This window comes from Salmo salar, chromosome ssa24 (assembly GCF_905237065.1).
Source record: "Salmo salar chromosome ssa24, Ssal_v3.1, whole genome shotgun sequence".
In the NCBI taxonomy this organism is placed as follows: domain Eukaryota; kingdom Metazoa; phylum Chordata; class Actinopteri; order Salmoniformes; family Salmonidae; genus Salmo; species Salmo salar.
This window is the reverse complement of record NC_059465.1, coordinates 595,758-620,396: the sequence shown is the minus strand read 5'-3', so window position 1 is coordinate 620,396 and position 24,639 is coordinate 595,758. Positions and strand designations below refer to the sequence as shown.

The following is a 24,639-nucleotide window of genomic DNA, read 5'->3' as shown; positions in this document are numbered from 1 at the left end:
GCAGCAACAACTACTCCAGGAGAGTATGAGTGTGTCGCAAATGGCACCCTATTACCTATATAGGGTGCCATTTGGGATGCAGACAATGTGATGATCAGATCAGGGGGGATTATAAAACCTACAAGGTTCACAAGTCTGAAACTGATACTAGTTCCCCCTCAGAATGGAAATAGATGTTGTGGTACTAAGTTAGCCTTGGTGCCAGTCTGTTTCTGCTCGCTTGTCAACTCCTTATGGAATTGTCATGCAAAATGTTTGGCTTGACAATGACAATGGGGTAGGCAAAAGCACAAACAGATCTTGGACCAGGCTAGCACCAAGCTGTTCTTGAAGAAAAGGGAAAGCAGTGACACAGCCTATATACCAGTTGTGCTTACATACAGTACTGTAATCATTCTCATTGACAGACTCGAGGGCTAGGTACTTCAGGAGAACCTTCTGAGGAAATTAGAATTTTTAGAATGTGCTTGCAGTCATTTATTTACAATCGAGCACCTCTCTACAGTTGAAGTGACTCTGACCATTGTACGCCTGGCAGTTGATATATACATATATTTCACATCCAGGTATGAAGAAACCTTGATCAACTAGAATTGATTCTCTCAGATTTTATTTGCTTTCCTCTCTCCTTGCGAAATACTTAAATTTCTCTGGGAGCTAAAACATGAGTTTCATTGGTTCATGGTTGTGCTCAGTCTAAATGTTGTTTAGTTGTCCGTAGGGATGCACGACATATCGGTATCGGCATATAATGGCTTTGCTAGTTTTTTGTTCTTTGTATGTTGACAATGAATGATTTGCTGCACTGCTCATCTCACTATAGTCCTTAATTTAATTATGCAGAATTGACCTGATAACAACATTTGTGATGAATAGCCTCCTGTAACCATGGCAGCTTCACTTAACCTATTCTGCTACAATACATTTAGTTACTGGAAGACAAAAGAAAGATACCGGAAGAATGAATCTCTTAAGTGAAAAAACTAAAACAACAGACAGAATTGGTTGACAGAATTGTTCTAGTCCCTAACATTGAGAGACCTGAGGTATTGAGGTACCTGAACTAAGCTACTAACAGACCATATGAGCCATACTTTTCCAGATAAGTCGTTCCATGTTATTTCAGCAAGCCATGACACCCACCATCTCAGATTGTTCTCAAAATGTTTCTGTAGTAAGAAACAGGTAAGTTAGGTATTTCTGAAACATTATTTTGTTTACATTTTATCTTGGAGAAAGTAGCCTAATTAATTGCACCCAAATTGGCCATTTTAATTTATTGGATTCAGATAATATTCAATAAATATAGTACCAAACATCCGACTTGGACCAAACTTCTTCCTACCATTGAGTAAGACATGAGGAATCCCCCCAAAAATGTAAAAGCCACCCACCCACTCACCCCCAGTATTCAGTATCAGTTCTCCATGATTGATAAGTAGTATGACGCTGTGGTTTAGAGTATTGCTTTTCCATACTATGTAATGTATTCAATATGAAACTGATGTTTTTTCCCCCCTGATAGTATTGAAGTTGTTTGCATTATTTACCATGAAGTAGTGTGAAAGTACCAGGTTTTGACCACTAGATGCCACTGTTCCTGCTATACCATCACACTCTTTTATGCTTTTATAGAGCTGTTTCCTGATCATTTTATTGAAACACATAAGACTGCCATGCAATTAATTACTTTATTAAGGCTGTCACAACATTTAGTCGCTAGCCAATTTCTTCATCAAAGTTTTTGGCTTGTAAGGTAAAGTCATCATAGGAGAATTGCATCAGAGAGCAGCCACTTGTTGGACTATTCAATAAGAGTTGTTTTTCAGCTTTAAGTTGCTATAAGAACAAGCTGAATTGCTTTCATGGAGGACTGGCTTGAATTGTGAGGACGACACAATTTATTTTCATAATGAGACAAATCTATTGGTTTTCTACCCAAAGTTGTAAAATGAAATGTTGTGATGTAAACACAAGAGACCAGCAAAATGGATAAAAGAGTGGCGGTGTAGCAGGAACAGTGGCATTTAGTGGTAAACATCTATAGACCGTTTGGCTGATAACGTCACAAAAATTATGCGCACACATCATTGTGGCCTGAAGCCGTGCTTTGCAATGATTCTGAACGGTGAGATAACGAGCAACAATGACAAGAAGCTACCATGTGGGGAATCGTATGTGTCTCATTTCAACTAGTTGTATCTTCAAATAAAATACATTTTTATAGGTCACATACACATGGTTAGCAGATATTACTGTGAGTGTAGGGAGTGTTCTTGATACCATGTCTTGTTTTGAGGTGTTTTGACTTATTTCATGTCAATGCTAATATGGCAAGAATTTGCTAACTAACAACTGTAACAATGTATTTGAGAGTCAACAAGTGCTCATTGTGCAAATGTATTTATATGTTCAACAAACATTTGGAGACTAAATATAGTTTACATGTTGTCAACAAAAACAGGTCTGTTTTTTCCCATAGTTGCGCAAGCGTCACTTTTGTTGCTTAACAACCAATGCAAGCCACTTAAATTACTAATTTCTCTGAACAGGGGGAAAAGAAACATCACCAGATGCACAGGGAATACATTACATAGTATGGAGAAGCAATAGTCCAAGCCACAGCTTCATACTACTTGTCAAACATAGACAACTGATACTGTATACTGGTTGTTGGGGTGGGATTGGCATGGGGTGTAGGGGGTCCGTGGGTGGCCTTTGACAATTTTTGGGGGACGCATTGGTAGGAAGAAGTTTGGTCCAAATTGGATGTTGGGTACTATATTTATTGACTACTATCTGAATCTTATAAATTAAAAAGGTACATTTCGATGAAATCAATTCGCTTAATATTTCAGAGATGTAATTATATTTCAACAAAATAATGTTACAGGAATGCTAATCGTATCTCCTCTTACTAACTACAGAAACAATTTCAGAACAATCTGGTGGTCCCCTTTCTTGTGCTTTGAGGTGGAACGACTCAGAGCAAAGCAACACTCAAATTTCCATTCTGAAGGGGGATTGGCTCAGACAAAGCTCTGCCGACGAATCAGAGTCCAGGCATTTCTAGGAAGACAGGAGGGGCCACAAATAACTTTGAGATCCCCCAGCCCCCTTCCAGAGCCTTCAAGACGAGCATAATGTTACCAGCCACTAGACGCTGATCTAGGGACAGTATTTTGCAGTTCTTGCCCTAATGGTTAAGGTTAGGGGTTGGGTGAGAGTAAGCTGATCCTAGATCTGTGCCAGAGGGGCAAATTTAAACCGTAACCCATCTCCAGTGGAGTAGGAAGCGTCTAATCTCACTGACCAATGACATTGTCCGTCCATCTCTCACTGACCAATCACAGAGTCTAGCCACTTTCTGTATGCAAGGGCGAAGCATCCCTGCTCGGGGGAGCGGCAGCCGTCCAGGATGCTGGCTATGAAACCGTGCTCTGAGGGCAGGGCGGGGGGGCAGGGGTCAGGGGGACCCCGCTTCAGACGCTTAGTCTCGCGGGGGTCTGGGACCCCGACCCCGTCCACCTCCATGGCATTCTGACCCTCCTGAGCCTGTCCGTTCCTGCTCTCCACCCTGTCTAAACCCACTCCTCTAGGGGAGGCTGTGTGAGGGTGGCTGTTCAGCCCAGCGTCAGTGTGGTTCAGCTGGGGAGACTCATTGCCACAGTCCCGGCCATCGTGGTGATCGTGGTCCCGCCTCCAGTGGTGCCAAAGGTAGAAGACGTGTCGCCTGGAGACAGATAGTGGTTAGGAAATACAGTGTTGGTTTTAATGTCATAGTAAACTGCTATCATTGAAAAACTGGATTTGTAGGATCTGTAGAACTGTAAAGCTAAAAAACATTTTATGTTGAAACCATATTATGTTTTTAAGGGGAAAAGATGCCACTCTAGACAAAAATAATGATATCCTCTAAGATATCACTGAGTCATGACCATCTTGGCCAAATCAATGTATAAATAATATTCACATTCTCTACAGCCATTAGTCATCAGTTAGCAACCATCTGAACACTGTTACCATGGTACCCCTTACTTCGCCCTATCACAACAAAGCTGGTCAGTAGGGCTGGGCGATATGGCCTAAGAATTGAATCTCCGTTTTTTAATAGTTATGGGCAATTCACTATATATATATATAGATTGAATGTTTTCTCTAAATAAGCTTTGTTGTACAATTAACCTCTCTGGGGTAGGGGGCAGTATTTTGACATCCGTATGAAAAGTGTGCCCAAAGTAAACTGCCTGTTCCTCAGGCCCAGAAGCTAGGATATGCATATAATTGGTAGATTTGGATAGAAAACACTCTAAAGTTTCTAAAACTGTTAAAATAATGTCTGTGAGTATAACAGAACTGATTTGGCAGGCGAAACCCCGAGGACAAACCATCCAGGGGAGAAAAAAGGTCATAGGATTTTCCAATGATTTTCTATGGGACTCCCTTTTTATTAAGAACCTGGTTGCAGTTCCTATGGCTTCCACTAGATGTCAACAGTCTTTAGAAATTGTTCGATGTTTTTCTTTTGAGAAATGAAGAAGTAGTGCTATTCATTGTAAGTGTCACTCCAGATGGACTCTACTGTTTTGGTGCGCATGAACTGGAACGCGCTTCACGTTGTTTTTATCCGGTATTAGAAACAGTTTATTCCGTCTTAAATTTTATCGATTATTTATGTTTTAGGGTACCTGAGGTTGGATTAGGAACGTTGTTTGAAATGTTTGGACCAAGTTTACAGGTAAATTATTAGATACTTTGTAGGCATGTTGGGCGAGTTGAAACCGGTGTATTTCTGAATCAAACGCGCCAAATAAATTGACATTTTTGGGACATAAAGAAGAACATTATCGAACAAAAGGACCATTTGTGATGTTTCTGGGACATTTTTGAGTGCCAACAGAAGAAGATCTTCAAAGGTAAGGCATTAATTATATCGCTATTTCTATTTCTTTTGTGGCGCACCTGCCTGGTTGAAATATGATTTTCATGTGTTCCCGTGTGGCTCAGTTGGTAGAGCATGGTGTTTGCAATGCCAGGGTTGTGGGTTCGTTTCCCACGGGGGACCAGTATGGGGAGAAAAACAAAAAACAATGTATGAAATGTATGCATTCACCACTGTAAGTCGCTCTGGATAAGAGCGTCTGCTAAATGACAAAAAATGTTTAAAAAAAAATTGAAATAATGTTTTTGTATGCGGGGCGCTGTCCTCAGATAATCGCATGGTTTGCTTTCGCCGTAAAGCCTTTTTGAAATCTGACACGGCGCCTGGATTAACAAGAAGTTAAGCTTTATTTTGATGTATAAGACATATATTTTCAAGAATGTTAAATATTTGAATTTTGAATTTCGCGCTCTGAAATTTCACCGGATGTTGGCCAGGTGGGACGCTACCCTAGAGAGGTTAAACTGTAAAAAAAATAAAAAATGCATTTCAAACAGCAATAATCTAATGAATTCAGGGCTAGGCTAAATATAAGCCTTCCACAATCATAAGACCCACTAATAATTGTATTATTTTATCAAAACAGTTTAACCTGCTTTTTTAAAATGATCACTGATCTGGTTTTCAAGTCAATCTATGAAAATGAACCATGCATAATTCCATGCCTGCTATTTCCTTGGCGTTGGTGGGGAAGCTTGCTTGTTTCAGTGATCCTGAAGATTATACAGGTGGGGTTTTGGCCCCAGGCAGGTTCAACCATGCCGGGCAGGTTGCAGGTGAGAGGACAGACTAAACACAGCACCTGGCCCTCCAGGTTGGGGGTTAGACGTGGGGCTAAAAAAACACCCCGTAAAAACACACTGTTGCAGAAACTGCAACAACAACTTTAAAAACTACAACAAGGGACCCAACAGGAAACTCCAACCAATCCATAGGCACTATAGATATGTGGTAGTGGAGTATGGGCCTGAGGGCTCACACTTAGTGTGTTGTGAATTCTGTAATGAATGTATTGTAATGTTTAAAACAATTGTAGAACTGCCTTAATTCTGCCGGAGCCCAGCAAAAGTAGCTGCTGCCTTGGCAGATACAAATACTATGACAGCTTTAGATGAAAGCCCCAGGGGCTCGATAACACGTTTTCTAGGGCCCAAAACTACAGTACGTCTTAGAGCATGGAATGTCCGCACCATGTTTGAAACTTCATGACAGCTCAAGTTATCAGAGAGATGGAACATGAATATCCTGTGTGTAAGCGAAAGCAGATGGACTGGTTCTGGACGCATGGTGAAAAGCGATGGCTAAACGATCTATTCAGGAAAGGATGATTCCCACTCCAGTGGTCTAGCCCTCATTATCAGTAGAACAACTGCCAAATCACTCTTGGAATGGGAACCCATCAGTGACTGGCACATCAGAGCAAGATTTGACTCCAAGGACTGGAAGTTCACCATCCAGCAATGTTATTCCCACACCAACGAGGCAGAGGAGGAGAACAAGGATGACTGATACAAGCAGCTACAACAAGCAGTATCCAAGGTCCCACAACACGGCATGGTCATGACAACAGTGGATTTGAATGCAAAGGTTGGAGCTAGGCTATTGGGCAACAACAGTGAAAAGATTGTCGACTTTTGCCTCAATAACATCTGTGTGATTGGTGGCACACAATTCCCTCACAAAGACATCCATAAGCTAACATGGAGATCCCCAGATGGTTACACAGTCAACCAAATTGACCACATCATTATCAATATGAAATGGTGAAGGTCTCTGCAGGATATCAAGTTCCACCGTGGGGCAGATGTCAACAGCGACGACTACCTGGTAATAGCCAAGGTCAGGCTGAAGCTGTGAGCCACACACATACACAATACAAGGGCAGAACATCTTTGACATCAACAAGCTCACATCTCCTGAAATAAAGAAAGCTTTTACCATTGAGCTAAGAAATTGCTTCAGTCCATTAGCCAATGCAGAGGAACACCAGGGCACAGTTGAAATCACGTGGAGTAACATCGAGAATGCGTACACAGAAACGGCAAAGAAAGTTATTGGCTTTAGAAAGAAGGGCAAAGAAGTGGTTAACACAAGATACATGGAAGAAAATAGATGTGAGAAGGCTGGCCAAAGATAAACTGCTAAGCACAAAATCACCCATGCTGATTGAGCGAGCAAAGCAAGAATATAAGACCAAGGACAAAAAAGTAAGAAAGAGTGCTGGAAGGGATAAGATAATTGGTCAGTGAGGCAGAACAAGCTGCAGCAAGAGGAGAACTAAGTACTGTAAATAAGATCACAAGACAGCTCTGTGGCCCAAGTTAGCAACCACACAATGCCAGTCAAAGACAAACAAGGTAAAACAACCAAAGAGGAACAACCTGCAAGATGGGTCCAGCACTTTGAAGAGGTTGTCAACTGGCCAAAGCCTTATGATACAAAGACCCACCAACCTCGGACGAGATTGATGGTATTGACACAGGCCCACCTGTTGAAGCAGAGGTCCAAGCAGCCATCAAGGCTTATGAAGACTCTCTGCACGCTGAGTTACTTAAAGCTGATGTCAACACAGCTACCATGGTGCTGACTGATATCTTTTGCAAGATCTGGGAGCATGATATCTTACCACAAGACTAGAGAAAAGGCCTTATCGTCAAACTGCCAAAGAAAGGAAACCTCAGCGACTGTGACAACTGGCAACTAAAAAAATAAGCGTCCTCTCACTGTCAACTGTGTTAATTTTCAGCAAACTTAACATGTGTAAATATTTGTATGAACAAAACAAGATTCAACAACTGAGACATAAACTGAACAAGTTCCACAGACGTGACTAACATAAATTGAATAAAAAAAATCAAAAGCAACAATCAGTATCTGGTGTGGCCACCAGCTGCATTAAGTACTGCAGTGCATCTCCTCCTCATGGACTGCACCAGATTTGCCAGTTCTTGCTGTGAGATGTTACCCCACTCTTCCACCAAGGCACCTGCAAGTTCCCGGACATTTCTGGGGGGAATGGAACTAGCCCTCACCCTGCGATCCAACAGGTCCCAGACGTGCTCAATGGGATTGAGATCCGGGCTCTTCGCTGGCCATGGAAGAACACTGGCATTCCTGTCTTGCAGGAAATCACGCACAAGACGAGCAGTGTGGCTGGTGGCATTGTCATGCTGTGGTGGGTCATGTCAGGAAGAGCCTGCAGGAAGGGTACCACATGAGGGAGGAAGATGTCTTCCCTGTAACACACAGCGTTGAGATTGCCTGCAATGACAACAAGCTCAGTCCGATGATGCTGTGAGACACCGCCCCAGACCATGACGGACCCTCCACCTCCAAATCGATCCCGCTCCAGAGTACAGGCCCCGGTGTAATGCTCATTCCTTCAACGATAAACGCAAATCCGTCCATCACCTCTGGTGAGACAAAACCGCGACTCATCAGTGAAGAACACGTTTTGCCAGTCCTGACTGGTCCAGCGACAGTGGCTTTGTGTCCATAGGCGACGTTGTTGCCAGTGATGTCTGGTGAGGACCTGCCTTACAACAGGGCATCTTTCTTTTGGTGTTTTTCAGAGTCAGTAGAAAGGCCTCTTTAGTGTCCTAAGTTTTCATAACTGTGACCTTAATTGTCTACCGTCTGTAAGCTGTTAGTGTCTTAACGACCGTTCCACAGGTGCATGTTCATTAACTGTTTATGGTTCATTGAACAAGCATGGGAAACAGTCTTTAAACCCTTTACAATGAAGATCTGTGAAGTTATTTGGATTTTTACTGATCATCTTTGAAAGACAGGGTCCTGAAAAGGACGTTTCTTTTTTTTGCTGAGTTTACATCTTCTGCAGGATACACCTCAAAAGGATTGACATTGCTGTTGATGACAAACTCAGACAAGAACAAGCAGGGATCCGCAAAGGAAGAGCATGCATTAACCAGATCTTTGCCCTGCACAACATCATCGAGCAGTGCCGAGTGGAATGCACTCCTCTAAATCAACTTTACTGATTTCAAGAAGGCATTCGATAGTGTTCACCATGAGAGCTTATGGAGGGTCCTAGGAGCCTACGGAATACCACCTAAGATTGTCAACCTCATTGGGAAGTTCTATGAACACTTCGAATGTAGCATCATCCTTTATAGTTCTCCTACAGAGTAATTTCAAGTCTGGTGTCAGACAAAGTTGTATCCATTCTTCGATCCTTTTTCTTGTTACCATCGACTGGGTAATGCGTCAAACAACATCTGACAATTCCAGAGGAATCCAGAGGACCCTCTTCCCTCATCTGGAGGACTTTGCTGATGATCTGGACCCTATATCATCTAAACACATCCACCTCCAGGAGAAGTTAGACAGACTCTGCATGTATGCTAAACAGACTGGTCTCCATATCAACACACAGAAGACCCAAGCCATGAGAATTAATACATCACCAACACCTACAATTAACATTGATGGAGAGGTGCTTGAGTTTGTCGACAACATCACCTAACTTGTAAGCCTAATCAGCAGTGACAAAGGAGCCCGACAAAACAAAACCAGAGGAGCTTTCAGTCGACTCCATCCCATATGGAGCTCAACAGTATACAGACTAGGGTTGGACATTTTGGGGAATATGCAGAGGTGGAAACCTTTCGTCAGAATTAAGAGGAATATATGGGAATTAACAGAAATATATGCAAATTAATAAATATACCATTTAAATGTAGATGTTTTTTGCATTGGATATATTTACCATATAATATGGAGACAAAAACATAAACCTTTTACCTTATCATAAGTAGACATAATTGAAAATTATTAAATCCTTCCAATAGAAAAAAAAAAACGATTCAGTTACGAACTGAACTTTAATTAAATGAGTTGACTCTTCACATGGGATGATTTCACTGAACAACAAAGGGAATATTGAATGATCCCCAATGATCCATCGCATCTCCCAAAAACCTTTTCAACATACATCTGTAAAATGATAGTCTAGAAACTAAAGCTTTGGTTGTCTTCCTCTCAGGCTTCCATGTGTTCTCCCTGGACCTCCTCAATGTCCACCTCTTGAACATCAGACTCTGAGGCCTCATCTTCACTGTCACTTTCCAACCTTGTTGTGGATGGCTGGTTGTCAGGCTCAAAATGCCTCAAATTTGCCCGATGGCCACCAATTTTTCAACCCTTGTATTGGTCAGCCTGTTGCGTGATTTGGTGCGTGTGTTCCCAAACAGGGACCAGTTGCACTCTGAAGCGATTGATGTTGGTGGGATTTGGAGGATGATGGAGGCAACGGGGAAAGAGCCTCAGATCCACAAAGTCCCTTAAAACCAGGTGGCTGATGAGATGTTGGCACGACTGCCATATTGCATCTCCATCCCAAAGCCCTTGCTTGGAAGTGTACTTCGCCAGACTGCCAAGAACCTTGCTGTCATCCAGGCCAAGGTGGAGAGACCTTAGGCCTTGTTGACCTCTGCACCAGACAGGATGCTCTTGCCAGCATACTTAGGGTCCAACATGTACGCTGTGGCGTGTATGGGCTTCAGGCTGAAGTCTTTTTGATGCATTTCAGAACTGCAGTTTCCTCTGCTTGGAGCAACAGTGAAGTGGGCAGGGCAATAGGGAATTATTCTCTTACATCTGCAAGCAGAGTCTGAACATCAAACAGGATGGCATTGTCTCCCTCAATCCATGCAATGGCTACTGCTATAGGTTTCAGGAGTATCAGGCTGCTTACCACTCTCTCCCAAAATACATAATCCAGGAGGATCCTCTTGATGGGGCTGTCCATATCGGCAGACTGTGATATGGCCATTTCTTGGAGAGACTCCTTCCCCTCCAGGAGATGTCAAACATGATGACAACACCACCCCAACGGGTGTTGCTGGGCAGCTTCAATGTGGTGCTCTTATTCTTCAGACTAACTTGATGGCCCTTCACATAACTAACCATTTCCTTGGCTTTCCTGTAGAGTGTATTAATTGTTTTCAGTACCATGATGTCCTTGAGGAGCAGATTCAATGCATGAGCAGCACAGCCAATGGGTGTGATGTGAATGTAGGACTCCTCCACTTTAGACCAAGCTGCCTTCATGTTTGCAGCATTGTCTGTCACCAGTGAAAAAAACTTCTGTGGTCCAAGATCATTGATGACTGCCTTCAGCTCATCTGCAATGTAGAGACCGGTGTGTCTGTTGTCCCTTGTGTCTGTGCTCTTGTAGAATACTGGTTGAGAGGTGGAGATGATGTAGTTAATTATTCCTTGCCCACAAACATTTGACCACCCATCAGAGAGGATTGCAATACAGTCTGCTTTCTCTATGATTTGCTTGACCTTCACTTGATCTCTGTTGAACTCTGCATCCAGCAACTGAGTTGTGTATGTCTGGTTGGAGGGGTGTATGCTGGGCAAAGAACATTCAGAAATCTCTTCCAATACACATTGCCTGTGAGCATCAGAGGTGAACCAGTTGCATACACAGCTCGCGTAAGATATTCATCAGCATTTCTCTGACTACGTTCCTCCATTGATTAAAAAAAATTATCATTCCAGGAGGACCATGAACTGTTGCTATCGATAAGGTGTCTGACTCATAATTTTGTACCTTGTCAGCTTGGGGATGCAATTTTACAACCTTTCGGTTACTAGTCCAATGCTCTAACCACTATGTCATATAAAATATATTCACCCCACCCAGTATTGTAATCGAAACTTACCAGAAATCATGTAGTCCTTGGCTCAGACAGTGTAGTAGTGTGGCCTCAATAGCATCTCATTAGTGTGCAAGATCTTGAGAATCAGCTGCACATGTGATGGAAGAATGCACTGTGCATGCATAGGGTTGCAATTCCATTGAATTGGGGATAGTTTAACCAAAATATGCCACAAGACCTAGAATTGCCTTATGTGTATCCCACAAAAAAGGTTCACTGTTATAAGCTAACTTTTTTGATGAATTTAAGCAAAATTACCCAAATTCCCGGGCTAAACTTCCCATGGAAACTTACCGGAAACTTTCTGACCCTTTGCAACCCTAATACAGACTCAAACTAATTTCAGGATTTATAATAGCAATGTGAAGTCACTGCTTTTATATGGCTCTGAGTGCTGGAGGGTAGTCAGTAGTGAGATGAGCAGGGTTGATGCCTTCCACAATGGTTGCCTCCGTAAGATCTCCAACATCTTCCGGCCAAACAAGATCTCTAACGAGAACCTGTACAGGAGGACGGGCTGTAAGAAGATTGTCCTGGAAATAAATATATGCAGGTTGTGTTCGCTTGGTCATGTGCTGAGGATGCTGCCAGAAAGGATCCCCAGATGCCCTCAGATGGATACCAACTGGAAAGCGCAAGTGACGTAGGCCAAAAACAACATGGTGACGGACAGTGGTGGCTGAGCTGGGAGAGATGGGTCTTTCATGGGACAGGGCACAAATTGTGGCCAAAGACAGACACCAGTGGCAGAAGATTGTTACAGCCTTAGTCCTCTTCGTCCCGGGTGGGGTATAAGTAAAGTAAGTATTCATAATGCACATTCACCAATAAACCTCTTGTAACAGGCAATTTAGAAAATTATAAAATGTGTTGTTTGGATCCTGGATGCTGATTGAGTGATATGTGGGAGTTGTGGGATAACAACTGTAAAATACCATGACATGTTAATGTCATAATTCCACTGTGCCTCAGCCCTGACTGTAAATTCAAAAACATCATCTCGTTTGGGAAAAAGGCGCCTTCACATTATTTTTTCCATGCTACTATTTGGTTTGCAACAGTTGGGAGTTGTATAAACCCTTCTGTCTGCCTCTACGATCTGTGCAACAATGTATCATTTTACAAATGTGATCTCTACCAAGCCCAAGAAGAAGCATGAAACTAATAATTCAACATGGAATACGTAAACACTCAGAATTCCATTAATTCATTAACCAGCGCATGTGCGGCCTATGTATGCCTATTGGATATTTATTAAAACATTATTTATTGAAGTTCTTGTCAATCACTGAATCTCTGCTAGCTAGATACATGCCAATGATTTGTTTAGCATAACAAAGTCGAATGAATAGAATGATTAGAATTAACGACTGGGTCAAAACATGAGAAAATAACAAATGACCAGCCTGCTTGGGTAGCAAGCAAAAGTTATCTGATGCAGGCCTGGAGGCAAGGGAAATAATGGCTTGAGATGCCATCAGTCCAAGAGCTCACTCAAGAGTTATTGGCAGCCCCTAACATGGAGAATAGAAAGCACTGGAGTGCCATTTTAGCTCGCAATGATGTGAGTGGGACGTCCCATTCTCCGCCAAAGAGGCAAGCACTGGCTGTCACCAACCAGTTCCAGGACCATTGACAGTTCGTCCACTCTTGTGCCATCAACGGAAACATCACTATAAAACATCACCCACTAGCTTGGTTAGTTCGGACTCTGCAACAATAATAGTTGTTGCCCATGTAGGCCTATTGGATATTTATTAAATCATTGTTTATTGAAGTTCTTGTCAATCATCCTCATTGAATCTCTGCTAGCTAGCTACATGCCAATGATTTGTTTAGCATAACAACATCGAATGAATAGAATGATTAGCATTAACAACTAGGTCAAAACATGAGAAAATAACTAATGACCAGCCCGCTTGGGAAGCAACTTCAAAATACAAAAACAAATTGCCTTGTTAAAAATAATGTTTTTTAATGAAAAAATGTAATTTATATTTTTATAAATTGTTGGCAACTGTTTTATAAAAGCAATAAGGCCCCTCGAATCCTGGGATAATCATGTGACAACTCCATCCTAAGGGCTGTTCCCGGCCCTCGGCGAAGCCCTTAATTGGAAGTAAGCATACGATAATCACAGATAACTTAATACAAAAAGTAAGGGCGTCGATCAGAAAACCAGTCAGTATCTGGTGTGACCACCATTTGCCTCATGCAGCGTGACACATCTGCTTCACATAGAATTGATTAGGCTGTTGATTATGGCCTGTGGAATGTTGTCCCACTCCTCTTCAAGGACTGTGCGAAGTTGCTGGATATTTGTGGGAACTGGAACACACTGTCGTACACATCGATCCAGAGCATCCCAAACATGCTCAATGGGTGACATGTCTGGTGAATATGCAGGCCATGGAAGAACTGGGACATTTTCAGAGTCCAGGAATTGTGTAAAGATCCTTGCGACATGGGGCCGTGTATTGAAACAGGAGGTGATGGCGGCGGATAAATGGCACGACATGGGCCACGGGATCTCGTCACTGAATCTCTGTGCATTCAAATTGCCATCTATAAAATGCAATTGTGTTCGTTGACCGTAGTTTATTCCTGCCCATACCATAACCCCACGGCCACCATGGGGCACTCTGTTAACAATGTTGACATCAGCAAACCGCTTGCCCACACGACGCCGTCTGCCATACACTCTGTCTGCCATCTACCCGGTACAGTTGAAACCGGGATTCATCCGTGAAGAGCACACTTCTCCCGTGGGCCAGTGGCCATCTAAGGTGAGCATTTGCCCACTGAAGTCGGTTACGACGCCGAACTGTAGTCAGTTCAAGACCCTGCTGAGGAAGACGAGCACGCAGATTAAATTATTGTTGTGCAAATCCAGTTTCATCAGCTGTCCAGGTGGCTGAAGAAGGTGATACCGCAGTTGAAGAAGCCTGGGCTGGCGTGGTTACACGTGGGCTGTGGTTGTGAGGCCGGTTGGACGTACTGCCAAATTCTCTAAAATTACGTTGGAGGCGGCTTATGGTAGAGAAATTAACATTAAATTCTCTGACCCATCTCAAATAGCGAGTTGAAACTGCTTGTTGTCAGAGAGGAAGAAGTGATCTTTCATCGTTGTTGTTCTGAGTGGCAGGGGGAGGAGCTTTGTGTGTAGGGGAGGAGCTTGGTGTGTGTGTGTGTTTAAACGGGAGGGTGCACAATCATAGCAGAAGAAGCGAAGGAGACGAGACCATGAAGACATGAGAACAAGCGGACATAAACACTCATAAAAACGAAAAATAGAACAGCAGATTCTTGCGATATTGGCATTTGAAATATCGTGCTAAAACATCAATTAGAATTTATCAAAATAATTTGATATATCACCCAGCCCTACTGGTCAGGTATAAACACTTTTTACTGAGCTGATCTTCAGCCTCTCTCGCTGTTCCCTCTTTCCCCAGTCCTCTCTCTGTTCTCCCTCTCTGCCCTCACTCGCTTGCTCTGTTCCCTCTTTCCTCTCGGTAGCTCTGTTCCCTCTTTCCTCTCGCTATATCTCTATTCTCTCCCTCTCTAGAAGAACAAAGAATGTTCTGCAGCAAAAAAAAAGTATTCAGACCCCTTCACTTTTTCCACATTTTGTTACATTACAGCCTTATTCTAAAATGGATTAAATAAATCAAGTTCCTCAATCTACACACAATACCCCATAATGATAGTCAAAACAGGTTGAGATTTTTTTGCAAATGTATTAAAAATAATAAACGAAAACATTTATTCAAACCATTTGCTATGACACTCAGGTGCAAAATGAACTCAGGTGCATCCTGTTTCCATTGATCATCTTCTTTGTGATGTTTCTACAACTTCATTGTCCACCTATGGTATATTCAATTGATTGGACATGATTTGGAAAGGCACACATCTGTCTATATAAGGTCCCACAAAAAAAGTCTGCAGCATTGCAAGTCCCCAAGAACACAGTGCCCTGCATTATTATTAAATGGAAGAAGTTTGGAACGACCAATACTCTTCCTAGAGCTGGCCGCCTGGCCGAACTGATTAATCTGGGGAGAAGGGCCTTGGTCAGGGAGGTGACCAAGAACCCGATGGTCACTCCGACAAAGCTCCAGCGTTCCTCTGTGGAGATGGGAGAACCTTCCAGAACAACAACCATCTCTGCAGCACTCCACCAATCAGGCCTTTATGGTAGAGTGGCCAGACGGAAGCCACACCTCAGTGATAGGCACATGACACCCCGCTTGGAGTTTGCCAAAAGACACCTAAAGGACTCTCAGACCATGAGAAACAAGATTCTCTTGTCTAATGAAACCAAGATGGAACTCTTTGGCCTGAATGCCAAGCGCCACATCTGGAAGAAACCTGGCACCCTCCCTACGGTGAAGCATGATGGTGGTAGCATCATGCTGTGGGGATGTTTTCAGCGGCAGGGACTAGGAGACTAGTCAGGATTGAGGGAAAGATGAACGGAGCAAAGTACAGAGCGATCCTTGATGAAAACCTGCTCCAGAGCACTCAGGACCTCAGACAGGGGGCAAAGGTTCACCTTCCAACAGGACAATGACCCGAAGCACACAGCCAAGACAACACAGGAGTGGCTTCTGGACAAGTCTCTGAATGACCTTGAGTGGCCCAGGCAGAGCCCGGACTTGAACATCTCTGGAGAAACCTGAAAATATATGTGCAGCGACGCACCCCATCCAACCTGACAGAGCTTGAGAAGATCTGCAGAGAAGAATGGGAGAAACTCCCCAAATACAGGTGTGCCAAGCTTGTAGCTTCATACCGAAGAAGACTTGAGGCTGTAATTGCTGCCAAAGGTGCTTCAACAAAGTGCTGCGAAAGGGTCTGAATACTTATGTAAATGTGATATTTGAGTTTTTGTATTTTTAATACATTTGCAAAAATTTATAAAAACCTGTTTTTGCTTTGTCATTGTGTGGTATTGTGTGTAGATTGATGAGGAAAAAAACGATTTAATCCATTTTAGAATAAGGCTGTAACGTAACAAAATGTGGAAAAAGTGAAGGGGTCTGAACACTTTCCGAATGCACCGTATATGACATGATAGGGACCCACCAACACATCCACTACTGAAGAGTCCTGAGAACATCGTAATGGTCTAACGGACAATAAAAACGATTGGCATAATAAAGCATTTGCCACCAATATGGAGGGTTGTTAGCCAAACTCTGCACAGTGTCTATGGCTATGGCTCTAGCTGAAATTAGGCCGCACCCTAGATACAACAACGTGCTGGTCCATGATTGGTCCTCCTTTGGTCTCACCTGTGACACCAGAGCGTCTCATAATAAAATGTGTTCTGTGATTGGCTAACATTGTAGTCTCAGGTTGAGTGACAGTGGCCGGTGGGCTCGTACCTGTGACACCAGAGTGTCTCGTGTCCGGGGAAGGACTGGATGAGGTCAGTACACAGCTCCATCTCCTGGTGGAAGAGCTGGGGCACGGCCGGCACCGAGGACTGGTCCTCTGGGGTGGCGGGAGAGGGGCAGGGGGCTGCTGCTGTGGCCTCTCCGTTACCCTGGTGGTGGGGGTGGCCTGGCTGGGGGTCCGGGCTGGGACTGCGAGGGCTGGAGCTGCCGAGGCTGGGCCGAGGGGCATGGTGGTGGTGCATGGACTGGCTGAGCTCCCTGACCAGGGCCTTGAGCAGAAACTGGCGGTAGTGAAAGCCACTGTGGTCCGACACGTGCATGGAGACCCACTCACGTAGGGAGGACAGCTCATCATGGAGGACCTGGGAAAAGAGAAGGAGAGGTGACCTCATTCAAGCAAGGTTTTCCATTCAAAGGTATTTGCCCTTTGCAAACATTTTTAACAATAAAACAATTATGTTATGGTTGGAATTATACTTGTGCACACTAGCAATTCCAAAAGAGAGAGGGAAATTATTTGGCTTCTTACAAAGACATGATTTGACCAATCAAACGCTATCAGGACAGCCATTACAAGAACCAAACCCCAATGGGTGATCAGAAAGTAGGCTTATCCTATCATAACAGGCAGTGTCTATTAAATAATTATTCCTACTGTCTACTCTTGTCACAGTCCTATATCCCTGGTACTAATAAACAGTAGCATCTCTCCATATCCTAGGAGTGCCTGGCATGGCTTAAAAATTAGGAACGGATCAACTGAGCCACAACACTCCATCCACCTTTAAATCCCTAGGCCTCTTATTTTAGGATCTGGCCTTAGGGATTTGCTGCATTAATGCCTGCGCTGTCGCCAGATCAGTTAAATGGATTAGAAAGTTCCTGTCCTCCTCAACACGCAGTGACAGGCCAGAGATATGAGGCAGCGAGGGCTGGAGACACACAGACCCTGGTCTTACTGTATAAGCCATGCTAGCTGCATGAAAACATTCATAGCTAGTTGCCTGCTTGACTAGCACACACAGATGTTTTCTGTCAATGTTACATTGAAAGAGCTGTCAATGTTTTGACAGAGACCACGAACATACAATTAAGAGGCAGACAGAGAGAGAGAGTGGCAGAGAGAGGCGAAGAAGCAGAGAGAGGCAGACCGAGAGAGGCAGAGAGAGAGGCAGAGAAAGAGAGGCAGAGCAAGAGAGAGGCAGAAAGAAGCAGAGCGGCAGTGGCAGAGCGAGAGAGATAGGCCGAGTGAGAGAGAGGCAGAGAGAAGCAGAGCGGCAGTGGCAGAGCAAGAGAGAGGCAGTGGCAGAGCGAGAGAGAGGCAGTGGCAGAGCGAGAGAGAGGCAGTGGCAGAGCGAGAGAGAGGCAGAGGCAGAGAGAAGCAGAGAAAGAGGCAGAGAGTGAGAGAGAGAGGCAGAGAGAGAGCGGCAGAGAGAGAGAGAGGCAAAGACAGAGAGAGGCAGAGACAGAGAGAGGCAGAGAGGCAGAGCGAGAGAGAGAAGCAGAGAGAGAGGCAGAGAGAGGCAGAGAGAAGCAGAGAGAGAGCGAGAGAGAGAGCGAGACGCAGAGAGAGAGAGAGCGAGAGGCAGAGCGAGAGAGAGAGAGGCAGAGCGAGAGGCAGAGCGAGAGAGAGAGGAAGAGCGATAGAGAGGTAGAGCGAGAAAGGGAGAGGGAGGCAGAGCTAGAGAGAAGCAGAGTGAGAGAGAGGCAGAGCGAGAGGCAGACCCGAGAGACAGAGGCAGAGCGAGAGGCAGAGAGAGAGAGAGAGAGAGAGAGAGAGAGAGAGAGAGAGGCAGAGTGAGAGAGAGGCAGAGGCAGAGCGAGAGAGGGGCAGAGCGAGAGGGGCAGTGCAAGAGAGGGGCAGAGCGAAAGAGAGGCAGAGGCAGAGCGAGAGAGAGACAGAGTGAAAGAGGCAACAAAGGAGTGGCTCAAGAAGAAGCACATTAAGGTCCTGGAGTGGCCTAGCCAGTCTCCACACCGTAATCCCATAGAAAATCTGTGGAGGGAGCTGAAGGTTCGAGTTGCCAAACGTCAGCCTCGAAACCTTAATGACTTGGAGAAGATCTGCAAAGAGGAGTGGGACAAAATCCCTCCTGAGATGTGTGCAAACCTGGTAGCCAACTACAAGAAACGTCTAACCTCTGTGATTGCCAGCAAGGGTTTTGCCACCAAGTAGTAAGTCATGTTTTGCAGAGGGGTCAAATACTTATTTCCCTCATTAAAATGCAAATCAATTTATAACATGCGTTTTTCTGGATTTTTTTGTTGTTATTCTGTCTCTCACTGTTCAAATAAACCTACCATTAAAATTATAGACTGATCATTTCTTTGTCAGTAGGCACACGTACAAAATCAGCAGGGGATCAAATACTTTTTTCCCTCACTGTAGAGCAGAATTGGGCCAATGCCCCCTCCTCATTCGAATAGAAAAAAGAGCCATCAAATTTTACAACCATCTAAAAACAAGTGACCCCAAAACATTCCATCACACAGCTCTACAATGTCAAGAGATGAAACCAGAGAAGAGTCCCCTCAGCCAGCTGGTTCTGAGGCTCAGTTCACAAACCCAAACCAACCCCATTGAGCCTCAGGATAGCACTCTTGCCCAACCAAATCATCACAAAACAAAAAGAAAAATATATCACCTTTTGGAAAGACACCACAAAAAATCTAAATAAACTTCAACACTATTTGGCTCTAAACAGACAGTACATGGTGGCAGACTATCTGACCACTGTGACTGATAGAAAACTGAGGAAAACATTGACTAGGTACAGACTCAGTAAGCACAGTCTGGCTATAGAGACCGGTCGTCACAGACAAACCTGACTGCCCAGAGAGGACAGGCTGTGCTCACTCTACTCCAGGGGAGAGGTAGAGACAGAGCTGTATTTCCTATTACACTGTGACAAATACTCAGAGCTAAGTGAATATTTCTTTCCCCAAATTATAATTAAATACAAAGAATTTGAAACTATAAAAGTTGAAGAAAAAATCTAATATTTATAGGGTGAAAAGCCAAAATGTGCAGTTTTGGCAGCCAAATATGTGTCCTCCTGCCACAACCTGAGGGACAGCCGGTAAAAAGTGCAATGTAATGTCAATAATATTTCCCATCTTGTTTTGTTTTGTCTTTCATACCATGTCATGTGTCTTCTCAGTCATGTTGACACTGGTCTACTACCATTGCTTTAATGTATTGTTGTTCTGATTAATATTGTTGTGGTAGTTGTTGTTAATGGTAATCCCATGTCCACTACTAGTATTATTATTGCTGTTGGTCCCACCATTTATTTATATATATATATATATATATATATATATATATATATATATATATATATATATATATATACTGCTCAAAAAAATAAAAGGGAACACTTACACAACACATCCTAATCTTATTAAATACTTTTTTCTTTACATAGTTGAATGTGCTGACAACAAAATCACACAAAAATAATCAATGGAAATCCAATTTATCAACCCATGGAGGTCTGGATTTGGAGTCAAAATTAAAGTGGAAAACCACACTACAGGCTGATCCAACTTTGATGTAATGTCCTTAAAACAAGTCAAAATGAGGCTCAGTAGTGTGTGTGGCCTCCACGTGCCTGTATGACCTCCCTACAACGCCTGGGCATGCTCCTGATGAGGTGGCGGATGGTCTCCATAGGGATCTCCTCCCAGACCTGGACTAAAGCATCCGCCAACTCCTGGACAGTCTGTGGTGCAACGTGGCGTTGGTGGATGGAGCGAGACATGATGTCCCAGATGTGCTCAATTGGATTCAGGTCTGGGGAACGGGCGGGCTAGTCCATAGCATCAATGCCTTCCTCTTGCAGGAACTGCTGACACACTCCAGCCACATGAGGTGTATGCATTCACTACTGTAAGTCGCTCTGGATAAGAGCGTCTGCTAAATGACAAAAAAAAAAAAAAAAGGTCTAGCATTGTCTTGCATTAGGAGGAACCCAGGGCCAACCGCACCAGCATATGGTCTCACAAGGGGTCTGAGGATCTCATCTCGGTACCTATCGGCAGTCAGGCTACCTCTGGCGAGCACATGGAGGGCTGTGCGGCCCCCCAAATAAATGCCACCTCACACCATGACTGACCCACCGCCAAACCGGTCATGCTGGAGGATGTTGCAGGCAGCAGAACGTTCTCCACGGCGTCTCCAGACTCTGTCACGTGCTCAGTGTGAACCTGCTTTCATCTGTGAAGAGCACAGGGTGCCAGTGGCAAATTTGCCAATCTTGGTGTTCTCTGGCAAATGCCAAACATCCTGCACGGTGTTGGGCTGTAAGCACAACCCCCACCTGTGGACGTCGGGCCCTCATACCACCCTCATGGAGTCTGTTTCTGACTGTTTGAGCAGACACATGCACATTTGTGGCCTGCTGGAGGTCATTTTGCAGGGCTCTGGCAGTGCTTCTCCTGCTCCTCCTTGCACTAAGGCGGAGGTAGCGGTCCTGCTGCTGGGTTGTTGCCCTCCTACGGCCTCCTCCACGTCTCCTGATGTACTGGCCTGTCTCCTGGTAGCGCCTCCATGCTCTGGACACTACGTTGACAGACACAGCAAACCTTCTTGCCACAGCTCGCATTGATGTGCCATCCTGGATGAGCTGCACTACCTGAGCCACTTGTGTGGGTTGTAGACTCCGTCTCATGCTACTACTAGAGTGAAAGCACCGCCAGCATTCAAAAGTGACCAAAACATCAGCCAGGAAGCATAGGAACTGAGAAGTGGTCTTTGGTCCCCACCTGCAAACCACTCCTTTAATGGGGGTGTCTTGCTAATTGCCTATAATTTCCACCTTTTGTCTATTCCATTTGCACAACAGCATGTGAAATTTGTCAATCAGTGTTGCTTCCTAAGTGGACAGTTTGATTTCACAGAAGTGTGATTGACTTGGAGTTACATTGTGTTGTTTAAGTGTTCCCTTTATTTTTTTGAGCAATGTATATATATATATATATATATATATATTTATTATTTTTTTCTATATGTATACTTTGACAATGTAAGTAATAATGAACTTGCCATGTCAATAAAGTCAATTGAATTGAGAGAGAGAGGCAGAGAGAGAGAGAGAGAGAGAGAGAGAGAGAGAGAGGGAGAGGCAGAGAGAGAGAGGCAGAGAGAAAGAGACCCTATCTCGTCCTACTCCTACCTTCAGGTTGCCCTGGGCCATGTTCTGCAGGACCCAGATACGGTGTGACCAGGCGTTGTAGTTGCTAGGGTAGCGGCTGGCGGCGTCGGCGCATACCTTCATCTCGTCGTGTAGAACCCTGTGGAGGCGCTCACTAAGCTGCGTCCTCTCTGCTGCGTCACGCAAGTCACTGTCACCCTGCTTCTTCCTGTCTGAGCTGGGGGAAGAACACTCCCGTAGCACCTGCTGTAGTACCCAGCGCCTGGAAACACAGGGGGAATGTTTAACTATATACACTGACTGAACACACACACGCACCTCAAATACCCTCGGCTCCCAAAACAGCCCTAAACCCAGAACCAACCGAGCCTATAGTAAGCATCTGGTTCAACAACAGAGCCAGGACAAAAGGCCTGGATAACATCAATACAAAACAGCTACGTAAGTGACCTATCAACTGCGATGACATTCTCAGAATGCATTGTGCAACCACAGCCTTCTCAGGCTGCTAAACACTTTGCTGGCCAGATGAGGGGTCATTTTGGGCCAGTTAGATCATGTCCTGTACACACCATATACGGCCATACACAGTGCCTTCAGAAACTATTCACACCTTGACTTTCTACACATTTTGTTGTGCTACAACGTGGTATTAAAATTGATTTAATTGTAATTTTTTGGTCAACGATCTACACGGAATACTCTAACGTCAAAGTGGAAAACAAATTCTAACATTTGTAAAAGATATATAGATATACTCCATCACTCTCCTTCTTGGTCAAATAGCCCTTACACAGACTGGGGGTGAGTTGGGTCATTGTCCTGTTGAAAAACAAATAATAGTCCCACTAAGCGCAAACCAGATGGGATGGCGTATCGCTGCAGAATGCTGTGATAACCATGCTGGTTAAGTGTGCCTTGAATCCTAAATAAATCACTGACTGTGTCACGAGCAAAGCACCCCCACACCATCACAACTCCTTCTCTATGCTTCACAGTGGCAGGGATGCAAACTGTCCAAACAAGGTGACACATTTTCTTTGCACTGAAAAACACAAAACATGTGTTAAGGGGATTTTTTTTAACTGTAAATCAGCTTTCAAATTCAAATTTCTAGTGACTTTTAGGCTGAATCTGTATATTAATTAACCAACAAAGAATATGATCTACATGATCAGTCTCTGTGTGTAAAATAGAAAGTGGTTAATGTGAACCTAACTCATAGCTAAACATTTTAAGGAAAACAATCCAATGTTATTTGTTGCCATACTTTACTGCACATGACACTCAAGTCCACAAAATAAACAATACATTTATATTTTATACTGGTTTATGTAGTCGAGTCAATATAATACCACATACATTTTAGGTCAATAGTTCTCCAAAGATAGAGTTATTTCAAGATATTCTGAGAAGTTAGCTAGTTAACTCATTGATCTAGCTTTCAGGAACAGTCCCTCTGATGCTGTTCTGCCCAACAGAACAGAACATATCTGAGGAAAAGTTAAATGAAACCCAAATAGAACTCTTTCCTATACCCACATACAGTTTCAGAACACTTTCTGAAAAAAAATATCTGAATTGCAAACATAAAAATATAGCCCATCAAATTAAGGTAAATGGTGGCAGAAAACAGGCCTCGGATGCTGCGTCCTAGGCCAGGAACAATTTGGGATTTATTTGACAAAGGGAGAGTACTGGAGGGAAGTAGAGGGCTGGGTAGAGGGTTTTCCCCTACTTCTTTTTCATAACCTGGACAAGTATTTCAAGTGCCCGCTTGCGCTGTTTTGTGGCATGCTTGAGCCTTGCCCTCTTCTCCTCTTCAGCTACCGCCGTCTTGCTCTCCTGAGCGCTTCCAGATGGCTGACAGCCATACCCGAGATGTCGTCTTTGGTCTTCCAGCAGACTCCGCTGCCACTGGGTCTTATCTACTGTTCCTGCTGACCTGATGTTTCTGCAGAGCCTTCAGTCCACCTCTCTAAACCTTGCATCCTCCCATTTAAACATCTCCACTGCGGTCTTCTGCCTGGTCTGTATTGCATTGAAAGTTGAGATGTTGATGTTGGTGCTTCGTGTATCAATGATGTCGTTCATCCAGCTAAATGAAGATTCAACCCTGGGACCATGAAAGACAGAGAGGGCACCTTCCACCACATTACCCAGGGCTGGATACAGTGTCTGGGCCAAGACATGAGCCCACCACTCCACCATGTCATCTCCCTCCTTGAAGCTGGCCAGGCATGGATCAATGTTGTATCGCATGATCTCCTGGTGGAGATCACTGCCGGCAAGTGAGAGGTGGCTCAACATTGCGCTCAGCTTCTTCAACTGGATCGCTGCCTGCAAGTGGCCTCTCAAAATCGTGTCCAGAGCAGACAGTGACCTCAGTGTGTGACTTTGCAAGGCTTTGGTGACCTGTTCCATGAAAGACTTCAGCAGCTGAA

General features: G+C 44.0%; 1 protein-coding gene across 1 annotated transcript in view; it reads right to left on the bottom strand.

Moving 5' to 3' along the window:
- Nucleotides 1–447: 447 nt before the first annotated feature.
- The window catches only part of LOC106584890 (protein prenyltransferase alpha subunit repeat-containing protein 1), an 83,016-nt gene continuing 58,824 nt past the window's right edge, over nucleotides 448–24,639 (bottom strand). The window contains exons 5-7 of the mRNA XM_045706657.1: nucleotides 22,217–22,457; nucleotides 17,028–17,401; nucleotides 448–3,733 (exon numbers count right to left, since the gene is read on the bottom strand). Of these exons, the coding sequence (XP_045562613.1) occupies nucleotides 3,337–3,733; nucleotides 17,028–17,401; nucleotides 22,217–22,457 (1,012 nt within the window). The 3' untranslated portion in view covers nucleotides 448–3,336. The remainder of the gene's footprint in view (nucleotides 3,734–17,027; nucleotides 17,402–22,216; nucleotides 22,458–24,639) is intronic.